This window comes from Puma concolor, chromosome B2 (genome assembly GCF_028749965.1).
Source record: "Puma concolor isolate L17-30 chromosome B2, mPumCon1.1.hap2, whole genome shotgun sequence".
NCBI classification, from domain to species: domain Eukaryota; kingdom Metazoa; phylum Chordata; class Mammalia; order Carnivora; family Felidae; genus Puma; species Puma concolor.
This window is the reverse complement of record NC_141671.1, coordinates 150416917-150444006: the sequence shown is the minus strand read 5'-3', so window position 1 is coordinate 150444006 and position 27090 is coordinate 150416917. Positions and strand designations below refer to the sequence as shown.

The window sequence follows — 27090 nt, the reverse complement described above, 5'->3', positions numbered from 1 at the left end:
CCACCCAGGCGCCCCGGAAAAAGTTATTTTAAATGATCTATTGGCTGAAAATTTATTTCTGTCTACCTTCAATATTTTGTGAAAGCTTTAGAAACCATTATCAGATCTCACTAATACCATATTTTATATTTCCATTTGTTTTAGGAGGTTTTTATACTAGAGCAATTTAAGGAAGGGGTTAATTTGAAATGGGAGGTGGAAAAAAGTCATTTTTAGGTGAGTGTATGCGTGGAAGTTAAGGAGGTAGAAATCAGTCTTCTTAAGGTCTATCCGGGATTCCATGTGCTCCTTGAAGAACGCATCACTGTCGGTTTAAACACTCCTGAGTTGCGGAGGAGTTAAGATGGCAGAGAAGCAGGGGGACCCTGGGCTTTCCTCGTCCCTCAAACACGGCTCTATTGAGGTCAGATTTTTAGAACACCCGGGAAGTGGATCTGCAGAGTGGCCGAGGATCTCCACAGTTGGAGGGAGACTGCGTGACAGGTGGGAGGTACGTGGAAGTGATTTGGGGCAGAGAAAGACGGCGGTGCCACGGAGGGGGAGGGAACCCTTTCCGTGGAGAGACAAAAGGGAGAGAGAGAGGGAAGGATTGGGAAAATGTGGCATAAAGTTTGCACAAGGGGAAAACCTCTTCGGCCCACAGACGGGAGAGCGAGAAGCACTGAGTGTCCCAGTTCTCTTTTGCAAACAGCGCTTGGAGCTCAAACTGTGAGGTTTTAGAAGTGCATGACTTTCTCCGGGACGGAGCTGTGGCCTGTGATTCTGGGGAGGAGGGAGTCGGCCCCGGAGTGTATAGGATCTCCGGGGCGCACTGGGAGAGAACAGTCCCTTTCCTGGAGTACTGTTGGAAGAGGGTTTATTGCCTCCCAAGGATAAAAGACCCTGCAGGTGCCATCCAAAGGCCTTTTGTCAGCAGGGGACACAAATGCACCCAGAGGAAATATAACCTTAGCTGCTTTCAGCGGTGCTACACCATAGATTCCGCACGCTGTGCAGGCGTGGGACCGTTTCTCAGGGACAGAGGACGTCACACGGCGTGGAGAGGCTCGACTCCAGAGGAAGGAGGGCACATCCGTGCGGTGCCCCGTGCTTTTTAAGACTTTGAGTTTTGAATCCCAGCCCTGTGCCAAAGATAAAAGGCAGGACAGTCGTGGCGCAGGGCGAGCTGACCGCCCTCGCTTTTCCGTGAGGGCTGCCTGAACAGGGCAGGGTGTGAGATCCCTGTCCGAGGACCAGGGATTGGGGTGGCGCCATCTTACCCCCAACACCAACACGGTGCGGCCTCAGAGTGCAACACACAGGCCCCCGGTGGAGGCAGGACCCATTTACGCCGAACCCCGCCCTGCCGCAGGCCTGCCAGCTGCTTATCTGTGGGGGCCAGACTGACCCTGAGCCAACGCAGCAGGCCTCTCCTGAAGCCCAGCACAGCCAGCACCTTCCAGGCCCCAGGTGTTCTGAAAATCAGCTCCTTCAGAACAACACCTACAGTTCTTTTCTTCTTTCTTCTTCATTTGTACTTTTGGAATCAGGCTCCTAGTTTCTTGTTTGTTTTGTCATGTCCTTTTCTCTTTTTTTTCCATCAGGCTTTTTTATTCCTTTTTTTTTTCTTTTTTTCCTTTCTTTTTCTTTGGAATCAGCCTTCATGTTTTTTGATTCTCTGGGTTTATTTTTTGGCTCCCTTTCATGTTCTCTTTTTTTGGGGATCAGGCTTCCCCCCCAACACTTTTTTTCAGGGGTACTTCAACAAATAAAGCACACCTCATTAAGGTTCAAACACTCCCCACTACAGGCGAGGAGCTCTGAAGTGGACTGACCAATGGGAATGAGCAGTGGAATGCGTATAAGATACACCAGAGACACTTCCTGGAGCGCTAGGCCCTGGACAGTGTATGACCTCTTTCTCATATAGCAGTACTCTCAGGTGCAGGAAATATAACATGCTTTTAAAACACCCAAAAGAGGGGCGCCTGGGTGGCGCAGTCGGTTAAGCGTCCGACTTCAGCCAGGTCACGATCTCGCGGTCCGTGGGTTCGAGCCCCGCGTCGGGCTCTGGGCCGATGGCTCGGAGCCTGGAGCCTGTTTCCGATTCTGTGTCTCCCTCTCTCTCTGCCCCTCCCCCGTTCATGCTCTGTCTCTCTCTGTCCCAAAAAAAAATAAAAATAAAAAACGTTAAAACACCCAAAAGAGTGGGATGAGGTGGCCTAGTGGTTAAGGTGATGGACTGCTAAAACACCCAAAAGACAGAAACTTAGCCAAAATGACAAGACAGAGGAATTCTCCCCAAAAGAAAGGTCAAAAAGAAATCACAGCCAGGGACTGGCTCAAAACAGATGTATGCGATATATCTGAACAAGATCTTAGAACAACAGTCATAAGACTACTAGCTGAGCTTGAAAAAAAAAAAGCATAGAAGACACCAGAGAAACCCTTGGTGCAGAGGTCAAAGACCTAAGAACTAATCAGGATGAAATAAAAAATGCCATAACTGGGACGCAAAACAAACTAGACGTACTGACAATGAGGATCAAGGAAGCAGAGGAAAGAATCATTGATACAGAAGATAAAATTATGGAAAATAATAACGCTTGAAAAAAAGAAGGAAAGGATATTATTATATCACAAGGGGAGACTTAGAGAACTAAGTGATTCCATGAAACAAAACAATATCTGTATTATGAGAGTCCCAGAAGAAGAGCTGGAAAACAGGGCAGAGGATCATTTGAACAAATTATAGCTGAGAACTTCCCCAATGTGGGGAAGGAAACAGGCATCCAAGTCCAACAGGCACAGAGGACTCCCTTCAAAATCAACAAAAATAGATCAACACTGATGATCATAGTGAAACTTGCAAAATACAAAGAGAGAATTCATAGTGAAACTTACAAAATACAAATATAAAGAGAATTCTGAAAGTAGCTAGGGCCCAAAGGTCCTTCACCTACAAGGGTAAACACATATAGCAGACCTGTCCACTGAAACTTGGCAGGCCAGAGGGGAGTGGCAGGAAATATTTAACATGCTGAATAGGAAAAATATGCACTAAGAGTCCTTTACTCAGCAAGGCTGTCATTCAGAATAGAAGGAGAGATCCAGACTTTCCCAGACAAACAAAAACTAAAGGAGTTCGTGACCACTAAACCAGCCCTGCAAGAAATTTTAAGGGGGATTCTCTAAGTGGAGAAAAGAAAAGAAGACCAAAAGCAACGAAGACAAGAAAGGACCAGTGAACATCACCAGAAACCCCAAGTCTACTGGTAACACAATGGCACTAAATTCCTATCTTTCAGTAATCCCTCTGAATGTAAATGGATTAAATGCCCCAATGAAAAGACTTAGGGTATCAGAATGGATTTTTTAAAAAAAGAAAAAAAAGATCCATCTATGTGCTGCCGACAAGAGACTCTTTTTAGAGCTAAATACCTTCAGATTGAAAGTGAGGGGATGGAGAACTATCTACCACGCTTCTGGAGGTCAAAAGAAAGAGTCGCCATACTTCTATCAGACAAACTAGATTTAAAACAAAGACTGTAACAAGATATGAAGAAGGTCATTATATCGTAATTAAGGGGTGTATCCATCAAGGAGATCTAACAATTGTAAATATTTATGCCCCCAACTTGAAAGCACCCAGATATACAAATCAGTTAGTAACCAACATATAGAAACTCATTGTTAATAATACCATGATAGTAAGAGACTTTATTATTTTTTTTTTTTTTACGTTTATTTATTTTTTGAGACAGAGACAGAGCATGAACGGGGGAGGGTCAGAGAGAGAGGGAGACACAGAATCGGAAACAGGCTCCAGGCTCTGAGGGGTCAGCACAGAGCCCGACGCGGGGCTCGAACTCACGGAGTGTGAGATCGTGACCTGAGCCGAAGTCGGCCGCTTAACCGACTGAGCCACCCAGGCGCCCCCTTTTTTTTTTTTTTTACGTTTATTTATTTTTAGTAAGAGACTTTAATACCCCACTTACAACAATGGACAGATCCTCTAAGCAGAAAATCAACAAGGAAACAATGACAGCGAATGACACACTGGAATAGAGGGATTTAACAGATATATTCAGAACATTTTACCCTAAAGCGGCAGAATACACATTTTCCCCAAGTGTACCTGGAACATTCTCCAGAATAGATCACATCTGGGTCACAAATCAGCCCTCAACAGATACAAGAAGATCGAGATCATACCGTGCATATTCTCAGATCACAGCCCTATGAAACTTAAAATCAACCACAAGAAAAAATTTTGAAAAGCCCTCAAATACATAGAAGTGAAAGAACATCCTGCTCAAGAATGAATAGGTCAATTAGGAAATTAAAGAAGAAGTTAAAAAAAATACTTGGAAGCAAATGAAAATGAAAACACCACAGTCCAAATCCTTTGGGATGCAGCAAAGGCAGTCCTAAGAGGGAAGTGCATTGCAATTCTCAAGAAGTAAGAAGGTCCCAAATACACAACCTCACCTTATACCTAAAGGAACTAGAAAAGCAGCAAATAAAGCCTAAAGCCAACAGAAGAAGGGAAAAAGTAAAGATTAGAACAGAAATAAACGATATGGAAACCAACAAATAAAAACCCAGCAGAACAGATCAATGAAACTAAATGCTAGTTCTTTGGAACCATAAACAAAATTGATAAATCCCTAGCTGTACTTGTCAAAAAGAAAAGAGAGGACACAAAAAAATAAAATCGTGAATGAAAGAGGAGAGATCACAACCAACACCACAGAAATACAAACGATTATAAGAGAATACTGTGAAAAATTACATGCCAACAAACTAGACAATCTGGAAGAAATGGAAAAACTCCTAGAAACTCAAACAGTACCAAAACTGAAACAGGAAGAAATAGACAATCTGAACAGGCCCATAACCAGCAAAGAAATTGAATCAATTATCAAAAATCACTCAAGAAACAAGAGCCCTGGGTGAGATGGCTTCCTAGGGGAATTCTACCAGACATTTAAAAGAGTTAATACCTTTTCTTTTCAAACTATTGCAAAAAATGGAAATGGAAGGAAAGCTTCCAAACTTATCTATGAAGCCAGCATTACCTTGGTTGCAAAACCAGACAAAGGCCCCTCTAGAAAGGAGAATTACAGTCCAATATTCCTGATGAACCTGGATGCAAAAATTCTCAACAAGATATAGGAAACCGAATTTTACGGTACATTAAAAGAATTATTCACCATAATCAAGTGGGATTTATTCCTGGGCTGCAGGGCTGGTTCAGTGTTCACAGATCAATCAACCTGATGTACCACATTAATAAAAGAAAGGAGAAGAACCATATGATCCTCTCAATAGATGGAGAAAAAGCATTTGACAAAGTACAACATCTTTTCTTAATAAAAAAACCCAAGAAAGTAGGGATAGAAGGAACATAACATCATAAAGGTCATATATGAAAGACCCACAGCTAATATCATCCTCAATGGGGAAAAACTGAGAGCTTTCCCCCTAAAGTCAGGAACATAACAGGGATATCCACTTTCACTACTGTTGTTCAACATAGTACTGGAAGTCCTCGCCTCAGCAATCAAGACAACAGATTGGCAAAGAAGAAGTCAAACTTTCATTCTTCGCTCATGACGTGGTGCTCTACATGGAAAACCTGAAAGACTCCCTCAGAACGCTGCTAGAACTAATACATGAATTCGGCAAAATCAGAGGATAAAAAATCAATGTACAGAAATCAGTTGCATTTCTATACACCAATAATGAAGCAGTAGAAAGAGAAATCAAGGAACCGACCCTATCTACAGTTGCACCAAAAACCGCAAGATACCTAGGAATAAACCTAACCAAAGAGGTAAAAGATCTGTACTCTGAAAACTATAGAAAGCTTATGTAAGAAATTGAAGACACAAGGAAGTGGAAAAACGTTCCACGCTCGTAGATTGGAAGAACAAATACTGTTAAAATGTCGATACTACCCAAAGCAATCTATGTCTTCAATGCAATCTCTATCAAAATAGCACCAGCGTTCTTCACAGAGCTAGAGCAAACAATTCTAAAATTTGTATGGAACCAGATAAGATCCCGGATAACCACAGTCATGTTGAAAAAGAAAGCCAAAGCTGGAGGCATCACAATTTTGGACTTCAAGCTGCATTACAAAGCTGTAATCATCAACACAGTGTGATACTGGCACAAAAACCGACACCTAGATCAGTGGAACAGAAGAGAGAACCCAGGGGCGCCTGGGTGGCTCAGTCGGTTAAGCGTCCAACTCTCAATTTCAGCTCAGGTCATGATCTCCCGGTTCGTGAGTCTGAGCCCCTCATTGGGCTCTGCACTCACAGTGCAGATCCTGCTTGTGATTCTCTCCCTCTCCCCCACTCCGTCTCCCCCTCCACCACTCATGCCGTTTCTGTCTCTCTCAAAATTAAACTTTAAAAAGGTTAAAAAAAAAAAAAAAGAATAGAGAACCCAGAAATGAACCCACAAACGTATGGCTAACTAATCTTTGACAAAGCAGGAAAGACTATCCAGTGGAAAAAAGACAGTCTCTTCAGCAAGTGGTGCTGGGAAAACCAGACAGCAACATACAGAAGAATCAAACTGGACCACTTTCTCACACCGTACACAAAAGTAAATTCAGAATGGATTTATGTTTGAATACATAAGACCCAACCTAACAAGACCTAGTAAGACCCAACCTAATAAGACCTAATAAGATGGATTGCTATCCATCAAAACCTTAGAGTAGGGAACAGGTAGCACCCTCTTTGACCTCAGCCACAGCAGTTTCTTACTAGACATGTCTCCAGAGGAAAGGGAAATAAAAGCAAAAGTCAACTGTTGAGATTTCATCAAGATTAAAAGCTTCTGCACAGCAAATGATGCGGTCACCAAAACTCGAAGGCAGCCAACAGAATGGAAGATATTTTCCAATTACAAAGCGGATAAAGGCTTAGTACCCAAAATCTATAAAGAGCTTACCAAGCTTAACGCCTGAAAAACAAAACAAATAATCCGATGAAGAAATGGGTAGAGGACACGTACAGACACTTTTCCTAAGATGTCCAGATTGCTAACAGACACATAAAAAGATGCTCAAAATCACTCCTCATTAGGGAAATATGAATCAAAACAATGAGACGCCACCTCACACCTGTCAGAATGGATAAAGTGAACAACTCAAGAAACAATTGACGTTGGCAAGGATGCGGAGGTAGGGGGACTGTTTTGCACTGTTGGTGGAAATGCAGATTGGTGCAGCCACTCTGGAAAACAGTATGGAGGATCCTCCAAAAAATAAAAAATAGAACTATCCTACAACCCAGCAACTGCACTGCTTGCTGTACAAAAGGATACAAAGGGGCACATGCACCCCAATGTTGATAACAGCACTGTCCACAAGAGTCCAAGTATAGAAAGAGCTCAAATGTTTGTCGATAGATAAATGGATCAAGAATACGTGGGGTACATCTACGTGTATATGTACACATGCACAATGGAATATTAGATGTCAAAAAGAATGAATCTTGCCATTTGCAACAATGTGGATGGAACTAGAGGGTATTACGCTAAGTGAAATGAGTCAGAGAAAGATAAATATATGGTTTCACTCATGTGGAATTTAAGAAACAAAACAGATGAACGTCAGGGAGGGGAAAGAAAAGTAAGATGAAAACAGAGGGAGATCAATCGTAAGAGACCCAAATACAGAGAATAAGCTGAGGGGTGCTGGAGAGGAGGCAGATGGGGGATGGGCATTAAGGAGGGCACTTGCTGGGATGAGCCCTGGGTGTTGTATGTAAGTGATGAATCACTAAATTCTCCTGAAACCGATATTACACTGTCTGCTAACTAACATGAGTTTCAATAAATTAATTTAAAAACAAAACAAAACAGGGGTGCCTGGGTGGCTCAGTCGGTTGAGTGTCCGACTTCAGCTCAGGTCATGATCTCACGGTTCGTGAGTTCGAGCCCCGCGTCAGGCTCTGGGCTGATGGCTCAGAGCCTGGAGCCTGCTTCCGATTCTGTGTCTCCCTCTCTCTGCCCCTCCCCCATTCATGCTCTGTCTCTCTCTGTCTCAAAAATAAACAAACATTAAAAAAAATTAAAAAACAAAACAAAACAAACCACTCCTGAGTTGATTCAGCCATGTTGTTAACGGCTGGCCTGGCGAGTCCCAAGGTCTTCAAACCCGCAGGGTGTTGCATCATAAAACCCGGGTGCAAATGTGATTAAATGTTTATACCACACTAAAACCAGATTTACACAAGAAAAATAACACTCCTGAAAAGTCGTGACTCAGTTCACAGGCAGTCTATCTTTCCATTGATTTTTTTTTTTTTTTTTTTTTTTTTTTTTTTTTTTTAGGAAATTACTTACGGTCCAAGTTGCCAAACTATGTGATGCAGTGGCAGCTCTCTGTGGAATTTGTGACTGTTTTTTGTTTTGTTTTGGTTTTTTTACTGCAATATTTCTTCTCACTAAAAGTTATAAAAAATTACATTGTTTGGACAGGTTCTCCAACTCAGAACAACAGCCTCTTTATCTGAACCTGTTCTCCACTTCCCTTCCTGGCCTTCCCGCCTGAGGGATTCTTGGAGCTGAGTTTATTTCAAAAGTGCTCCTATTCAGAAAAAGACCCAACTCACATGTCTTTTTTAAAGTAATACTTCTTTTGTTAGAGCACAAATCCTTCCAAATAAAAAAGAAGACTGTTCCCAGTTTTGGTAAGCCAGCCACTGGTTTCTTTACAATGGGGTTTTCCAGAACCTTTTTCAACTAAAAAGAGTGGTCCACAGACCACGAGAGTAGAGGCTAAGACCTGAATCCGGTCCTCGTGCTGGCACTGACATGATTTTTTTTAGCAAATTTGCTTCCGCATTTGAGCATTCTTCCCCCAACCATCATACGAAGCTTAGGAAAAACACCTTGTAGTAAACCCTGTCCTAAGCATTAATCACATCTGTGGGCTCCTTGTCTTTCCCTCAATGTTCTATTTGTTTCTAGAGGATATACATAAATTTTTATTAAGATCATAAATGTGAAAAGCTTTGTGCTACTAGTACGAAGTACTTTTTTTTTTTTAAGTTTATTTTGAGAGAGAGAGCACGTGAGCAGGAGAGGGGCAGAGGGAGAGGGAGAGAGAGGATCCCAAGCAGGCTCTGCACTGTCAGCATGGAGCCTGACATGGAGCTTGAACCCGTGAACCCTGAGATCGTGACCTAAGCCGAAACCAAGAGTCTGACATTCAGTTGGCTGACCCACCCAGGCGGCCCAGGATGAAGTACTTTTTAATGGTCTGCTGATACAGAGTCAGATTAAGTATGTCGGTCCTAGAAATTTTTAAATACTTCCGCTCTTGAAATTATTCTGTGTTTCCTACATGAAAATTGCTTCCTTATTATTATTATTTAAAAAAAAAAATTTAATGTTTATTTTTGAGAGAGAGAAAGAGAGAGAGAGAGAGACGGTGCAAGTGGGAGAGGGGCAGAGAGGGGGGAGACACAGAATCCGAAGCAGGCTCCGGGCTCCGAGCTGTCAGCGCAGAGCCCGACGCGGGGCTCGAACCCTCGAACTGGGAGATCATGACCTGAGGTGACGTCAGATGCTTAACCTACTGAACCACCCAGGCGCCCCTGAAAATTGCTTCTAACAGTGAACATGATAATAGAACAGCATATCTTATTGTTGTTTGGCTCAGTCGTCTTTGATTAAAAGTTTTGTCCAAGAGGCAGGGCACACGGGCCGTATGAACACTCCTATTCTTTAGCTCTCCTGTGCTTCCTTGTGATTACACCTCTTGTATCATGCAGGGGGCATACCTCTGACTGGCAACATCTCCATTTCATTAATAGATAATGCTCGCACTGTTAGCAGGAAGGCAACAACCACTTTAAAAAAGCTTGAAAGCTCTTTTAAAAGTAAAAGAGTGAATTAATTTAGTCACGCATATTATGCTTTCAAGTAAATAATTTGATAACGATGCCGAAAGCCAACAGGCTAGCGATAATACCTGTTCCATCTTCTGCCTAGGGAAGGCAATCCTTTAAAGCAGGTTAGATCTTTACAGTTTGGATCAGAAGCCATTTGCCATTAAAGGAATGTGGGGGGAAAATCATTATTAAAATGAAACCAATTGGCTAGGGACAGATTTAATAAATGGCTTAACCTGTATTCGTTCCTGAATTCACCAACCAAGCAGTGAGTATCTTCTCTGTCCCGGACGGTGAATGTAAGATCATCGTAGTAAGAACCACTCTTAACTCAGTACGACACTTACTCCATGACGGGTTCTGTTTTGGACATTTTATGTACAAAAACCACAGTCTCACATCAGTCCAGAGTGAGGCTATTATCATTTCCATCTGGCACAAGAAAAAACAGCCGTCCAGAGTTTAAGCAATTTACACAAGGTCACACAGCAGCATGTGTATGAGAGAGCCAGGGTCTGAATGCAGGTAGACCTTTCACATGACACTGCCCTTCCCTGAGACTGCTGAAGGGAGAGACAGACAGTAAGGCGTGTTTTTAAGTTTTCTATACAAGATACAGAGTAGGTGGTACCTAAGAGAGTGTGAAATTTTGCCGGAATGGGGGAAAGTTCAGGAAACACCTTCACAGACAATGTAATGTAAATGAGAAGGCAAAGATAGGATTAATCAAATAGTTTGGAATAAGTTGGTAGAAAGTTTAATAATTCGTGGTGTACTTCAGAGGAGAATTGCGTAAGTTGAATTTGTGTCTGTAGATGATGAACTGAATGTTGGGTACAACACTTGAGTTTTTCATACCTTCAACAAAACTTTTCTCAGAAATACCGCCAAGGGACGCTTGGACTCAGTTGGTTAAGCGTCCGACTCCTGATTTCTGCTCAGGTCATGATCTCCCCGTTCCTGGGACCGAGCCTCGCTTGGGCTCAGCAGTGACAGTGTGGAGGCTGCGTGCTTTCTCTCTCTTTCAAAATAAATTAATAAATATCAAAAGAAATACCCACCTAAAATTTACCTATCTCTTTGTTTGTAGGAACATGGTAACACGCACTTTTCCCCCCTCTAACATCCTTAACTTGAATTCTCTTAGAAAAAAATGACTGAATAAAAATTCTGAGACTGCATCTTTTAGGTAACACGAAATAGGTAACACGAAATAGAATCCTTTTCCAAATCTACAAGTGTATAGGTAATGGGTTTTAATGGACTTAGATTTGGGGGGGGGCTCTCGGACTACAAGGTTTATAAATGATATGCTCATTTATTCATTCCCCAAATAGGAGCTGAACGCTTGAACGTGTTAGGTCCTATGCTAGGTACAGATTAAGAATTAACTGACCCTGAAGCCTAGGTGGTTTCAGGTCCCGCACGTATGTCTGGATTTGTTGAAGCCGCAAGGCGCTGAGTACAGGTAGTTTCCATTCTTGTGTGGATTTCCAAGGCATCGCTTTCAGACGTGCACTTTTTCTTTCACATTGACACTCTTTCCCTCTGCCCTTTTAAATCATTCTCTGATCACTTTTTGAGTTGAAGGTTGCTGACTATTATTCTGTCTCCAGCTGGAAATCAGAGAGATGTGCGTTTTATTTTTGCTGGATTTTTAATTTTTTAATGTGTTAACTTTAATTTTTAATTTTTTAACGTGTTAACTTTAATTTTTTTGCTTTTCTAAATATAATTTATTGTCAAGTTAGTTAACATACAGTGTATACAGTGGGCTCTTGGCTTCGGAAGTAGATTCCCATGATTCATCGCTTCCATACAACACCCAGTGCTCATCCCGACAAGTGCCCTCCTCAATGCCCATCACTCATTTTCCCCTCCACCGCTCCATCACCCCCCCCATCAACCTTCAGTTTGTTCTCTGTATTTAAGAGTCTCTTAAGGTTTGTCTCCCTCTCTGTTTGAAACTATTTTCTTTTTCCCCTTCCCCTCTCCCATGGTCTTCTGTTAAGTGTCTCAAATTCCACATATGAGTGAAAACATACAACATCTGTCTTTCTCTGACCTATTTCACTTAGCATAGCAGTCTCCGGTTCCATCCACATTGTTGAAAATGGCAAGACAGACACATGAAAAGATGCTCAAAATCGCTCATCATCAGGGAAATACAAATCAAAACCACAATGAGATACCACCTCCGTCAGAATGGCTAAAATTAACACCTCGGGCAACAACAGATGCTGGCGAGGATGTGGAGAATGAGGAGTCCTCTTGCACTGTTGGTGGCAATGCAAGCTGGTGCAGTCGCTCTGGAAATCAGTGTGGAAATTCTTCCAGAAATTAAAAATAGAACTACCCTACGACCCAGCAGGAGCGCTACTAGGAATTTATCCAAAGGATACAGGAGTACTGATTCACAGGGGCACATGTACTCCAGCGTTTATAGCAGCGCTTTCAACAATAGCCAAATAATGGAAAGATCCCAAACGTCTATCCACCGATAAATGGATAAAGAAGATGTGGTGTATATATATACAATGGAATACTACTTGGCAATGAGAAAGAATGAAATCCGGCCATTTTAAGACCATTACTTCCAACTTACCCACTTTGGACCTTGAGAAATTTGGCTTGCTTTTGAGTGTCTATTTCCTAAACTAACGAGTAGCAATAACACCAAGCATGGGCTTGCCGTTAGGACTAAATCAGGTAGTGTAGGTAAGGTTCTTAGGACGTGGTTCTCAACAATACTCCCTTTGTGCTTAGCTCTAGTTAGTCATGATATTTGTGTTTTGTGAATAGTCATCGTAGTCCGTTTCATAAAATACCACTTCATTGCTACATATATAGCTGGTGGGTTGTTTCCATAGGCTAAGCTGCTTTTTTTTTTTTTTTTTTAATTGGTATTTCCCTCAGTTTTTACTGGAAAGTAGCAAGAAAGAGCTAACAGAGGGAGCTTTGAGGCCTACCCTAAGAGAAAACCTGTACATTGACAGAGTAAGAGAAGTCAGCGAATCTTACAGGACATCGCCATTTTCCATACAACGAAGCGTGTCAGGACACACAGCTTGGGTCACTTTTCTTGTGACTTAATTCTCTTTGCTTTCTTCTAAACTAAACTGTCCTTGTTAGTAGGAGCATAACACCAAAAATAATATAGATTTGTGTCTGTACATGTTTTTTTTCTGCTCCCCTGTTGGTTTTTCATCAAGCAAAGGGCCTGGAGAATAATATTGTCACACTTGCAAATCTCAGCGTGGAAAGGTTTCTTTCTGGGTTGTCTATGATAGTTTGTTTGGGCCTGGCTTGAAGAAAGACCGCATCTTAAACACATCTCCCTAGGATCTGGTCAAGAAAAAATAATTCTCATTCCTTTGCCTTTTTGGTGCTTGTGGCTTCCGTAAACTAGAGGAGCTTTGTAGGCATAGGAAGTGACGTGCGAAACGGTACATTTTTGCCACAGTATATTTTTAATCTCTCCATTGTCTTTCGTTAACTCAGATCTTAGGATTACCCATCTATGGATTCGGCCTTGTGTTGGTCTCTCCTTTGTTGAATTTTTTTATTCATTTTCTTATTTATTTGATATTTACGTACTTACTCAGATTCATCTGGAATTATTTCCTCTGTGGGAGACCGGTATGCGCAGGGCCTTGTAACTTTCCCCGTGTACCCCAAGTGTTCGTTGTTCTTAGACCAGTTTTGTTTGTTACTTTTTTAGCTCAAAATTATAATATTATATGCCAACAGTATACACTGAGAAACTCCAGCTACGTAAGCTACAGGTCGAGTTTTCATTTCTTCAATGGGGAGGGACTGTTTTCCAACACAGTCTCACACAGGCTTCTCTTCTCTTCACAGAGCTCTTAATTCAGCAGATCCTCTCGCAGAGCACAGCCAAGTCTGTCTTCCTACACAGGCCTTCAGATCCCAGAACCATGAGCCACAAGCTCAGCTGGGCTGATAGCCCTCTGGTCCCCTGGGTCTGATAGCCCCGTGGTCCCCTGGGTCTGACAGCTGCGTATTTCATGCTGCCAAGTAAATAGTCATTTATCAGTAGGTTATTTACAAATATTTGCTTCCAGCGTTTGGCTTGTCTTGTTATTCTCTTACCAGTTTCTTTCTAAGAGCAGTTCTTAACCTTGAAGAAGTCCAATTATTAGTTCTTTTCTTTTTATGATCATGCCGTTTAGCACTGTATCAAAGAAATGTTCGCCTAACCTAAAGTCACAAAGATTTCCTCCTATGTTTCCTTCTCGAAGTTTAGGTTTTACATTTAGGTCTGTGATCCATTTTGAGTCAACTTTGTATAGGGTGCAAGGTGAGGGTAGTCGTGCATTTATTTGCGCGTGGGTGTCCAGTCGGCCTGGCACCGTCTGTCACCTTTACTGTCCTTTCTGCACCACCTTGCCCCTGCGCACCTGTTGAAAACCAGCTGACATTTAAGAGCATCATGGCCTCTTGACAAATCGACCCCCTTTATCATTCAAAATTATCCTTCTTTTACCCCTGCTAATAGTCTTTGCTCAAAATCTACCTCATCTGATAGTAATACAGCCACCCCAGCTTTCTTTTGAGTGGTATTAAATGGTATAAAATTTCCATCATTTTACCTCATCTGGGTCTTTATTTTTAAGGTAGGATTTTTTGGTAAAACGCATAAGATGGGTCTTGTTTTTTATCCGGTCTGGCAATTTTTGCCTCTTACCCAGAATGTTTCAACTATCACATTTTATGTTTAAGGATAAATCCCCCGTCTTGTTGCTTTCTGTTTTCTTCTTTATTTCCTTTTACCTCTCTTTCTTCCTTTAAAATGGAATGGTTTTTTTTTTACGATTTTAATTTATGAAACAGCTTTTAACTTACTAAACTCTTCTCCATGAAGAGTTCTTTAAGTTTCATAATGAACCTGTTCGATAATATATAAGGACGCAACTAATTCGTTTGCAGGATTAACTGATACTCACCAGGGGAGATGGAAAGTTATGTGAATTTAAGCCAAAAATATTAGTGGCTAGGGAACAAAGCTCCGAGTGTGATGTTTAAGAACAGCCAGTACCACGTTTATTCCATTTGGATGGAACTGCGTAGTTTTCGGCATATCTTTTTCGAATAGTGTAACTCAAAATCTAAGTATTGAAATAAATCAAACTGAACCCAGACCTTAACATCACCGTGGCACAAATTATTAAAGAAAAAGCTTGACAACTGACAACATACATGTAATTCGTGCTTTCATTTTAAAATATGTGATTGTTTAAAAAAAAAAAAATAAAAATAAAATATGTGATTGTTTAATAAGAACAAAAAGTCTTATTCAGTAATAAAATATTAAAAAATACATACTTTCTATTTTTTATCTTTTTAAATTTCTATTTTAGTATAAACAATATATCCACACATTGTATGTGCATGTAATTGCTAAAGGAGTATACATTTATTAGGCATGCATCTCTAAAATTCTTTTACTGATAAAGGACTTCACGATTAAACATTGTCGAGACTGCGTGGACCCGAGGACTTTGACGTCACCAAGAATTAAGATAAATATATATTTTTTAATTTTTTAATCTTTATTTATTTTTGAGAGAGAAAGACGCAGAGGCAAAGTATAAGCAGGGAGGGGCAGAGAGAGAGGGGAGACACAGAATCAAAAGCAGGCTCCAGGCTCTGAGCTGTCAGCACAGAGCCCGACACGGGGCTCGAACCCACAAACTATGAGATCATGGCCTGAGCTGAAGTCAGACGCTTAACCGACTGAGCCACCCAGGTGCCCCTAAGATAAATATTTTTAAAAGAAGATTTAGAAAAACAGTCTCAACTCCTGACTCATTTAGTCTCTGTCTCAGTGTGTTTGGGGTGCTGTAACAAAATACCATAGACTTGGTGGTCTAGAAACAACAGACGGAGTTTATCCCAGTACTGGAGGCTGGGAATCTAAGAAGAAAGGGACCACCAAGTACCAAATAATCTCACTATCCAGAGAGAATTGCAGAATTTAATAAGCCTTTTAAAATGGAGATATAGGGGCGCCTGGGTGGCGCAGTTGGTTGGGCGTCCCACTTCAGCCAGGTCACGATCTCGCGGTCCGTGAGTTCGAGCCCCGCGTCGGGCTCTGGGCTGATGGCTCGGAGCCTGGAGCCTGTTTCCGATTCTGTGTCTCCCTCTCTCTCTGCCCCTCCCCCGTTCATGCTCTGTCTCTCTCTGTCCCAAAAATAAATAAACGTTGAAAAAAATAAATAAATAAAATAAAATAAAATAAAATGGAGATACAATTTAAAAAAATCCGAGGTGTTTTGTATCTTCAAAGGCACATGTGTGGGTGTCTTCGTTGTATATGGAAATGTATGGTGATTATAGTTAATGGATAATAGTAGTGTTTTCAGTTACAGTTCTGACTGATTCTTTTGTACCGAATTCTGAACTTTAGTGGCATAACTACTTGAAACGCTCATTTAATTTACCCTTAACTTTGCGGGTTTGCCATCCAGATGTATCACAGGATCCGACATTCCGAGTGCATTTACCGGGTGACAATGGAGAAGCTGTCCTACCACAGCATCTGTACCGCGGAAGAGTGGCAAGGCCTCATGCACTTTAACCTCCCGGTGCGCCTCTGCAAGGAGATCGAATTGTGAGTGTTTTGTCCTGTTGCTTCCGGAACAGTTTTAACTTGATTCCGCCTGACACGAACTGGGTGTACAATTAGTGTCATGGACCCCACGTTACACGTGCTCTGTGGGTTCCCATTTTCCCTTCCACCGTGACTTCCCTTCTCGTGATGGAAGGTGGAAAGAAAGGCCACGCCTCTTTTATCTTTAGGAAAAAACATCTGACCGCCATTTTGAAATGGGTTAACTGAGATGTTAGCCTTTTCTCGTTAGTCTTCCGCCTACTTCACACCAGATAGTACCTGATGTTCAAAGTGGCGTTGAAGATCAGGGATCTAAAAGTTTCTGTTACCGTGCAATTTTAAATTTAAAAACTAAATTTTAGAATTTAGTAAGAATGAGTTCACCTTTCACGTTTTCTTTTCTGATCCTGTGTTAATATATGTGAGTTCCTGGTAGTAGGACCTCTGATGATATGTATGTTCATTCTAAGTGCAAGCCAGCAATCTCCCTCTCTCTCTCTCTGCCCCTCTTCTGCTCTCACTCTCTCTCTCTCTCAAAAATAAATAAACGTTAAAAATTAAAACTTTAAGTGCAAGCCAGCACTCAACTACATACCAGAGATCTTCAGAAGTAACCCAGAGCTGATACTTGCCCTATCATCGGAACTGTTCATTAAACAAGAAGGCCATCAGACTGAGGTGACTCTAATGCTGGAGCAGCTGGCGTAAGCAAACCAAAATCTAAACCCAAAGGGCCTCAAGGCTACGTGATGGAAACCCCGAGGACGGCCAGGCACAGACAGCCAACTGGGCCTGAAGCCACAGTCAGCAGCAACTGCCTTTCTTGGCTCTTGCAGCGTTTCTGCACCGGGGTCTCTGCTGGCTCCTGTCCCTACAGGCTTCCCACTGCCCTGTTGGAATAGATTTTTGCTCAAATAAGCTCTTACGATTTCTTATTTGCCTCAACTTACCCTCTGATGGTTTGTGTACAATACACATTGTGATAGAATAAGAAATCTGTATATTTGGTCTTTGGAGCCGGGTCCTGGCTCAGAGCTCCTAAACCCCTTGAGTTTCCCGAATGACCAGAGTGAGAGAAGTGTCTTTTCTTGTTCAGAATGAACCTTGTTCAACCACACTTGAGTTTCTGCTATTGAAGGACTCTAGGAGGGTGGGGGCCGGTTGTCCAAGGAGCCAACCACGTGGTTAGGGGGTTGTAATTTTCAGCCCCACCCTCAGACCTCCTGGGAAGGGACAGGGGCTGGGGATTGAGTCAGTCACCAGCGACCAACGATTTAAGCAAATGTGCCCGTGGAATGGAACCTCCAGAAACCCTCAACAAGGGGTTCGGAGGGCTTTCCGGTTGGCACACACGTTAGGTGCCAGGAGGGTGGTGCCCCTGCCGAGGCCTGAGAGCCCACCCCTTCCCCCGTGCCGTGGCCCATGCATCTCTTCGTTTGCCTGTTCCTGACTTGCATCCTAATAATAAACTGGTAGTATTAAATGAGGTGCTCCCCTGACTTCTGTGAGCCGTTCTGCCTTGCAACACCCGAGGTGGGGGTTGTGGGAACCTCAGCTTTATAGCTGATGGTCAGAGGGGTGGACGGCCTCACGATTGGCACCTGCAGTCGGGGGCAGTATTGCGGGACCGAGCCCGTGACCCACGCAGGCTACGCTAGCTGCGGTGGGGTCGGAAGTACACCGCGTTAGAGGGCATCATCGGTTGGTGTCTGCAGAGGGTTGGAGAATTGCTGGGTGTGGAAAACTCACACGTGTGGCGTCAGAAGTGTAACTGGAGGAAGATGGTTTCTTTTAAATAGTTTACCGCCGTGTCTGTGCGGGTTAAATCTTAGTAGTTAAATTAGCAAACGGAAAATAGGTAATAACTTCAGATGTTTGTATTTATGAAGTTTCTCTCTGGATTTAGATGGGAGATAGAATGATTTTCCACTCTAAAAAAAATCGCTTTCCCCCCTTGTCTGTAAGTTGTGTAAAACACATGTAGGATTCACAGTAAAGTTATTTTGTACGCTCTCATTGCTCTGATAACGACCGCAACATCATTTTTTAGAGGTTGTTTCATAGAAGATTAAGCAATGGCTTAAATATTGGGCTAAGTTCCTGAGGGAATGTGTGGAATTTCCTCCTGGAAACATTTAATACAACAAAGATGTGACTAAGAACGCAGGAAGAGAGATGGCTAGACTCTCAGTGGTTTTTTAGTTTCTTAAAAGACACAAAATTAAATTACTTTATTTGTGTTTATGTTTACCCTAATTATATTTACTAATCAGCCTTGTGTTCTTTCGTTTCAGATTCCACTTTGACATTGGTCCTTTTGAAAACATGTGGCCTGGGATTTTTGTCTACATGGTCCATCGGTCCTGTGGGACATCCTGGTATGAATGACCCAGAAACTTCCTTCTTAACCTCTTGAGTGATATGACCTCTTCCTCCCCCTGCCTACATGCCTGGCCACTTCCTTGGTCGAAAACTATTTGAAAAGATGCCTTATATAAATAACTTTTTTTAATATTTAAATTAAAAAAGGCTGAGATTACTGGACAAGTTGATTTTCGGATTTGGATTTCCCTTAGGGCTACCCCTGAGCTCTTTGCCAGGGTGGCTGTCCCTTGGCTAACGACCGTGTCTCTACTAGGTGATGATAAAGATACAGGTGAAAATTACCTTAGGCCGTGTAATGGGAAGAGGTAGGGGTTATTTCTCCACATCACTACATACTATTTTCAAGTGTGTCTTTGGAAAGTGTGCATTAAATTTAGCGTCAGCTTTCAACCTACATGCTGTATCTGTTCGAACAGGTGTGAAGGACACAGGTCTCCTAATTCAGTGCCAAGTGCTTTATTAGTGATTTCACCGTGGTTCCCTTTCCCTGTGGGTCTTTCCCCCTCTTGGGGCCTGTCCCAGAGACCTTTCATGACTTTCCATTTAACTTTTTACAACTTGAACACATACTTAAAATGCAAGTAATTAAAAAAAATGCAAGGAGTAATTTTCTTTTTCTCTTTTTCACTCATTTAATCATAAAGTGGCTTATAGAGGCCCTTAGTTTCTCTGAAGCTAAATTGTCACTCCTTTGCCATTGAATTCTCTGCCTTCTCCTACTTTTATTGGAGACTTTTATAAGTTGCTCTTTTGAAAGAATGCACACAGGGTAATTAACAACACTTATTTCTTAGATATCAGTTGAGAGTTTGACCCGTTGGAACTCTTAAAAATGACCTACCTTATTCTTCAAGGACATTTGAAAATCTTCAGTGGAGGGGCACCTGGGTGGCTCAGTCAGTTGAGCGTCCTACTTTGGCTCAGGTCATGATCTTGTGCTCTGTGAGTTCGAGCCCCCCGTCGGGCTCTGTGCCAACAGCTCGGAGCCTGGAGCCTGCTTCGGATTCTGTGTCTCCCTCTCTCTCTGCCCCTCCCCTGCTCATGCTCGCTCTCTCTCTCTCTCTCTGTCAAAAATAAATAAAACTTTTTTTAAAAATTTCAAAAAAATCTTCAGTGGAGAAGAGTAAAGGTTATATATTTTTAGAAGTTCTATGGACTGTCATCTTCCTGGTATTTCAAAGAGCCTTGTTCTATATTGATGTGCTTTTATTTTAAGCTGCCATAAATTCCTTGAGAGAGTTGGTAGGGACTTAAATAAGTAGAAATACATGAAATGTGAAAATAAAATATAATAACAATGTTGCATGATAAAAACGTATCATTGGGCGCCCGGGTGGCTCAGTTGGTTAAGCATCCAACTTTGGCTCGGGTCATGATCTTACGGTTTGTGAGTTCGAGCCCCTTGTCGGGCTCTCTGCCGTCAGCGCAGAGCCTGCTTTGGATCCTCGGTCCCCCCCTTTCTCTCCCCACCTCCCCCCCAACTCTGGCACGTGCGTTCTCTGTCTCTCAAAAATAAACAGACATTAAAAAAACGTTTAAAATGCGTCATATCGTTCTATGTACGGTGTCAGGGTTTTGGCGTGGCCGTTTGCCATTTAATAATTTGAGTGCACCACAATACTTCGAGAGGATAATCACTCATCTAGGAAATTCCTATGCTATATTTGAAGTTTGGGAATCTGAATATGCTTTTTTGGAAAATATTAGCTCACAATGCCCTTAAGCAGGATGATGATACATTGCTGTCTGTCGAGCACGGTGCGGGGACGTGAGGATGAAGTGAGTTAGCGACACGCTCCTACACGCCCCTTCTGGTACTGGCCCCCTGGTGGGCCAGCGAGTGTATCAGATCAGAAGCTCTGAAAGAGTCCTCCTTTCTTAACCAGCCAGAGAAACAGAAGGGAAGTGATGAGAGAGGCTTTGGCGCTCCTGGACCCAGTCACTGTGCACATTTTCATAGTTGCAAGTGTATACGGGTACAGATGGATGTGTTTCTTTTTTTTAACATTTATTATTTCATTTTGAGACACAGAAGGTACGGGTGCACCTGAGCGGAGGAGGGGCAAAGAGAGGGGGGGAGAGAGAGAGAGAGAGAGGGAGAGAGGGAGAGAGACAGAATCCCAAGCAGGCCCTGCGCTGTCGGCACAGAGCCTGACACGGGGCTCGATCCCACGAACGGTGAGCTCGAGACCTGAGCTGAACCCAAGAGTGGGACGCTTAACCGACTGAGCCTCCCAGGCGCCCCCAGACGTACGTGTTTAAACCAGAGCTCTGGCGAGTACATATCGGCTCTTTACCGGTTTCTGTCGTAACGGTTTCTCCTCTTCTCCGCACAGCTTCGAGCTCGAAAAGTTGTGTCGTTTCATCATGTCCGTGAAGAAGAACTACCGGAGGGTTCCTTACCATAACTGGAAACACGCGGTCACCGTGGCGCACTGCATGTATGCCATACTCCAGAACAACCACGGGCTTTTCACCGACCTGGAGGTGGGCGTCCACACGCTTTTTTTTTTTTTTTTTCCCTCCATTTCAAATAACACGAGTGGATTCAGACGCTGTATGTCTGGAGCACCTTCCGGATGTGGCTCCGTGACCTGTTCCCCCAGGACGGTTCGGTAATTTCGTAGGAGCACGCTTTTAAAGTGGCTGTGCCCGTGTGTTTTTCATATTATTTTCTATCACAAAGGTAGATACAGAAATTCCAGCTTCACCAAAACATTCCCACCCCCCCCCCCCCCCCCCCCCCCCCGCCGAGGAAACACTAGTTTTGTAGTTTTTTTTCCCTGTTAAAGCTTCAGTCTTCTGGAAGTCTTTGTTACACAAACCAAGTAGATTTTTCTCACTGCCCTTGTGTCCTGGGTAGTGTAGGCAAATCCTACTGATCTGAGAAGCCAGAACATGAAGAACAGTGAGGACGTAAATGATCTCCTGCCTCGTGAGGAGCCGGGCTCTGTGATGCTTCACGGACCCACCTGACTTTACATACCCAGAGCCAGGGACAGACTAAGAGATTTGGGGCTGCCTGGTCCTTTCCTGCACCGCTGGCCGGCCCCTGCGTCGTCCGCCCCACCCGCCCCTCCGTGATGGGAGCACCTCGGGCCCAGCCAAGCTGACCGCCAAGCATGTCCTTTCCCCATGTGGTCCTGGAGGTGCCCGCAAGAAAGCCCGACTCGAATCCCCCTCCCCTCCTCCCTAGCCCTCCTCCTCCCCTGCTTCAGAGAACATGTTGGCCATGCCGACAGGAGGCTGTCAGCTCGGTGACGAAGACACAGCGCTTCTCTCACGGGCACGTTCACACTAGAGCCCGGCACTCCTGAGGGCCATCCTGTGCGCGTCCCGTCCCGTCACCCCAGAGTCACAGTCTGGGCAGGAGACTCGGAAAGTACATTTTAGAAAAAGTGTTGACGTTTTTGCTTTTTTATTGCTAATCTCTTGGTAGATCTTGGTTAGCCTAACAACTTATTTATTACCAAGAAAATGAAATTTATTCTTTTTTCGTATAAATTATGCTGATTTTCCACTCCATGAAACCCCATATTTTTGAGACATGCAGCATTTTTTTCCATTCAGTTCCTTCTAAGAAAGCAATTTCAGGAATGCCTGGGTGGCTCAGTGGGTTAAGCATCCGACTCTTGATTTCCGCTCAGGAAACGATCTCATGGTTGTGGGATCGAGCCCCTCGTTAGGCTCTGTGCTGACAGCATGGCACCTGCTTGGGATTCTCTCTCCTCTCTCTCTGCACCTCTTCCCACTCATGCGTTCTCTGTCTCTCTAAATAAACAAACAAACAAACATTAAAAAAAAGAGAAAGCAGTTTCATTGTCTTCTTCGCCAGAGGATAGTCTGTGATTTTGACAACCGTAGAAACCATCTTTCAGGTTGCGTTGAAATGTACATTGAAAAAAATGGCAAAGTTTAAGATAAGTGCAAAAATGTAGTGGCCACAAATTAACTCTCGTTTAAGCTCCTAGTTTGTTTTTAGAATTACATCATTATGTTTTCACAAAACCTCAGGTCCTTTTGCCTGAAAATAATCCCAAAATAATATGTGTAAACATTTTAAATATGTTTTTTAAAAAAGGATATTTAATCTATAAAAGAGCTGTTAGAAATGATCATTTGATCTTGTTAAAGTAGCATATTAACAAAAGTAACTCCTCACCTCGTGAATTATTTTCACATGCTTAATTCTGGCATACATTCAGTAAAACTATTGAATATTACGTCAACAAAACTAAAATACATTAAAAAAAATTGAGAAGAGGTACATAGTAGTTTTTCTCTATTTGTGTATCGTGCAAGATTTTAAAACCTTGGAATCTCTTACCAGATTCATCCTGGGTAACACAGCAGCACAAAATATGGGAAAGACCCCAAACCCAAGTGCTGCTCAGAACATAAGTAATTCAGTTATCCTATGGCCAGCAAGCCTGTGGCAGCGGAGGGGCGTCCGGGAGGCCCCCCCCTGCTCGTTAGGTTGTAGGAGAAACCGTTGTGCCCAGGGAAGCTACGAAAGGGGCAGGGCGGACACAGACAGCTAACCTCGTGGGGTTTCTGCAGACCCCCTCCTCCCTGCCAGCATCTGCCTTGTGTGGGCTGTGACCACCCACTCACCGGAACACCCGCCAGGCTCCTGTCCAGAGCTGGCCTTGCCGCTTGACCTCGTCCCTGCCCTGGTGGTTCTTCCCTCCCTCTCCTCCATCCGTGCGGTCTCTGCTGGACTGTCTGGTCCACGTGTGGGAGCACCGCGTTGTCACCTCCGTCGTAACGCACCCTCCGCCTGCCTTTCCGCTCGGCTCCCCCCTGAGTTCTTAGCTCCCCGTTTCCCCAAACCCGCAGAACAGCTGCCGCGGCGGCTGGCTCCAGTGCTCTCCCCGATCTTCTCCGGCCCACCCCCCGAACACGCTCCGGCCCAGGTCACCAGCGCCCTGCACCGTGCCAACGGAGGGTCAGCGCCCAGCGTTTCGCCCCTTTCGGTCGCTGTCTCCCCTTGGCCGCACGACGCCCACTGCTCTGCCAGAAACCCTCTCTTCCTTCCCTGGTTCCCACAGAAGATGGTCCGCCTCCCTTCTCTGCCAGGATTCTCTGTCCCCTCCCTGCAGCCCTGCTTCCCTCCTGACCCTCTGACTGTCGGGACAGACCCACCTGCTCCCTGCATCCACCCCTGCGCTCTTCTCCCAGGACCCCCTGCTGCTCCCTCGCTCCCGCAAAGGTCTGCTCGCGTGGACTTTCTGTGGCCTGCCTTGCTGTATTAACCCTTCACCCCCTTGCACCCGCTCTGTGGTCTCTCTCTCTCTCACCGTACAGCTGGCCATTTTTTCACCTGCCGTAGGATTTACTTCTTTTCTTCCTTGTTTGTTTGTAAGAACAATAATATTGTTGGAGTTTAACCCGGAACGGGTTTTGAATGAAATGCTGAAACGGTCCCCTCCTACAGAGTTCCTTGCCCTGTAATTCTTGGGAACGTTTGCTTTAATTTGATAACCACCATGAACTTTTCCCCGGAGTTGGGCAGGAACACTCAAGAATGATTCAATTGTCTATTTTAAAAGCAGAAAAACAACGAAAGAGGTTAAGAAAGAAGACAGATCATGTGGAACTTCAGAGATTCCTAAGGATGTTGGCTGTTCCAATGGCAGGACTCTGTCCCCACGATAGGAATGATAAGCTGTAAATCTTCTCCTATCCGCTTCTTTGTTCTGAACATCTGTGCACTGGATTTTTTTTTTTTTTTTTTAAGCGCAAAGGGCTGCTAATTGCGTGTCTGTGTCACGACCTGGACCACAGGGGCTTCAGTAACAGCTACCTGCAGAAATTTGATCACCCCCTGGCCGCCCTCTACTCTACGTCCACCATGGAACAGCACCACTTCTCCCAGACGGTGTCCATCCTGCAGGTGAGACCTCACACCGCCTGCCCGCCCGCGGCCTCCGCGGTCCCCTCCCGGGAGGTTCTAGTGGTTCCGAGTAAACGCGGGGTTTCGGTTGGGCCTCCTTCAACAGCTGCAGCTGTACGTCCCCGCAGAACCTCGTGTGTAAATCCTCAGTAGGTAATTGTGGGGCGCTCTGACCATGAACCCTCGGTGAAGGTTTTGAATACGTATCTGTTTTGCGGCCACGTTCGAGTTTGAAGTAGGTGCTCCTCTAAGGCAAAGTGTGTTTCGCGTGTTGTATTTCTTCATACGGATCGTCATGTTCTCAAACCCCGACATACTGGACGTACACCTGGAGGGTTGGGCAGGTCCAGGTTTAAGTGCACGGAAGTCCTTTTAGTTCTTTTGTGTGCATTCTTCTCAACTTGCCGCCTTTAAGGTGTTCTTGCTACTTGACCTAGACTCAGACAGCGTCACCGAATCCATACCCTGACGTGACCTAAAACCTCCCGTGGGGGTTGTGACAGGGAAAGGCGTATCAGGGTCATAAACAGATGGGCCTATCTCTGTTCAGGAAAGGCTTCCTTCCTTTTCTGGAAATTACCGTACTCTCTGCTGATTTGACATTTTATGCTTAGGATACTTCTCTGAGTAGTTCTCCTCAGACCCATCTAACTGCCCCCTTGAATTCCATTTTGATAGCAAACATATTCATTGAGCTCCTCCCAGCCGCCAACACCCATTTTAGGCCCAGGGGTTGTAGTAAGAACAAAGACAAGTTGTCCCCACCCCCCCCCCCCCCACTGGAGCTCTCGGTGTGGACTGAGGGAGGTCTGCATCCAGAGCTCTGCCCTCACACTGCCATTCTCCCTGCTCCCCCCGCCTTCTCTCTGGGGTCCTCGTGGTCACCGATAGGCTGTGGCTGTCACACCAGCGTCTCAGACCAGGGCGCAGGGAGACTTCTCTCTCCAGACACCTCAACTCAGCGTCCGATGTGACCAAAATGGGGGCGGCCTCCACCACCCAGCCGCCGCAGGGGGCTGACCTTGGAGTCATTGTTCCCCTCGCCCCCAACGTCCCGTCACCAGGGCCGGCCAGTTTTATGTTTTGTCAAGACCGCTCCAGACTTGACCGATTTAAGGTGATATCCAAGAGGAACAGTAAAAATTCCAGGTTCCAGTCACTAAACTATGAGACAGTAATGTATTGTTAGATTGCATGGATGTCCGTGATACCTCTGTGTATCTGTATAAAAGATTATGGAAGGTTTTGCCTGCCCCTGTCCTGATCTCCACAGATACCCAATGACTGTGGATCTGGAACTATCCTTCCCCTGTCAACATGGCCCGACAGAAGATAAATAATTTGGTATATAATGGTACAGAGGCCAGCTTAAATCTGTCCTTTTCTGCGGATGCCTTCTGAATGGATAGAAGTGATCTTTGGCTACCAAACTGAGCTGTGGGCGTAGGTGTGTATTTGCCAAGTGTCCTTACTCCCCCCTTTGCTCTGACTGCAGAAGTCATCCTGGAGATTTGGTCCTTTTCGTCACCACCATCGTCAGAGTAATCATTCAGTCACTCATCAGGCATTCAGTATAAATACTCTGATAGTTATTACTTAATACTCGGTATACATAAAGAAATCAGAAACTTCAGAATTGTGCACATATTAGCACATTGATTTTTATTACCATTTATTTCCATTTTACAGATGAGAGTAATCTACATCGAAGAGGCTAAGTAACTTGTCCGTTACCATACAGCTAGTGAGTAACGGACCAGGATTAAAAACTAGAATTGTTTTACCCCAAACCCTGAGTTCTTAATTACAGTCCTAGCACGTGGTTTGATACAGTAGGTGATCAGATACCAGAATGCGCATCAAGCTGTGGCGGTCGCGAATGCTCAACGCCACGGGCTTTGTTCATCTCACGTCCCCCGAATGATTCAGCCTGTGGCTTCCTGTGGTGAGACTCGCACGCACCCGGGCCGCGTGGCTGGGGGGTGAGCTCGCTTGGTGGGCATGGGGTATTGAAAGCTGAGCTCCCAGGCCTTCCCTGAGGAATCTCTTTGATAGAGCTAAGCAGCACAGGGCTTTGGGGAGAACGATTTATGATTAATAATAATCTGTAAAAGCCTGCCGAGGACAGATGGGTGAGTATGCCCACCTGCTCCCGTCCTACCCTACCTGCTACCCGTGTTGTAGCCAGTGATTATCCTAAAACAGGCCTCCTCCTGTCGTGACCCTACTAACTACCTTCCCATGATTATTTCAGTTCTGACATGAGGCCTCTG

General features: G+C 44.1%; 1 protein-coding gene across 2 annotated transcripts in view; it reads left to right on the top strand.

The window, feature by feature from the left end:
* PDE10A (phosphodiesterase 10A) overlaps positions 1–27090 on the top strand; it is a 625228-nt gene that overhangs the window by 560116 nt on the left and 38022 nt on the right. For both annotated transcript variants that reach the window (XM_086708295.1, XM_086708293.1), the window contains 4 exons: positions 16394–16536; positions 18831–18914; positions 21258–21408; positions 24662–24817. In XM_086708295.1, coding sequence (XP_086564421.1) covers positions 16394–16536; positions 18831–18914; positions 21258–21408; positions 24662–24817 — 534 coding nt within the window. The remainder of the gene's footprint in view (positions 1–16393; positions 16537–18830; positions 18915–21257; positions 21409–24661; positions 24818–27090) is intronic.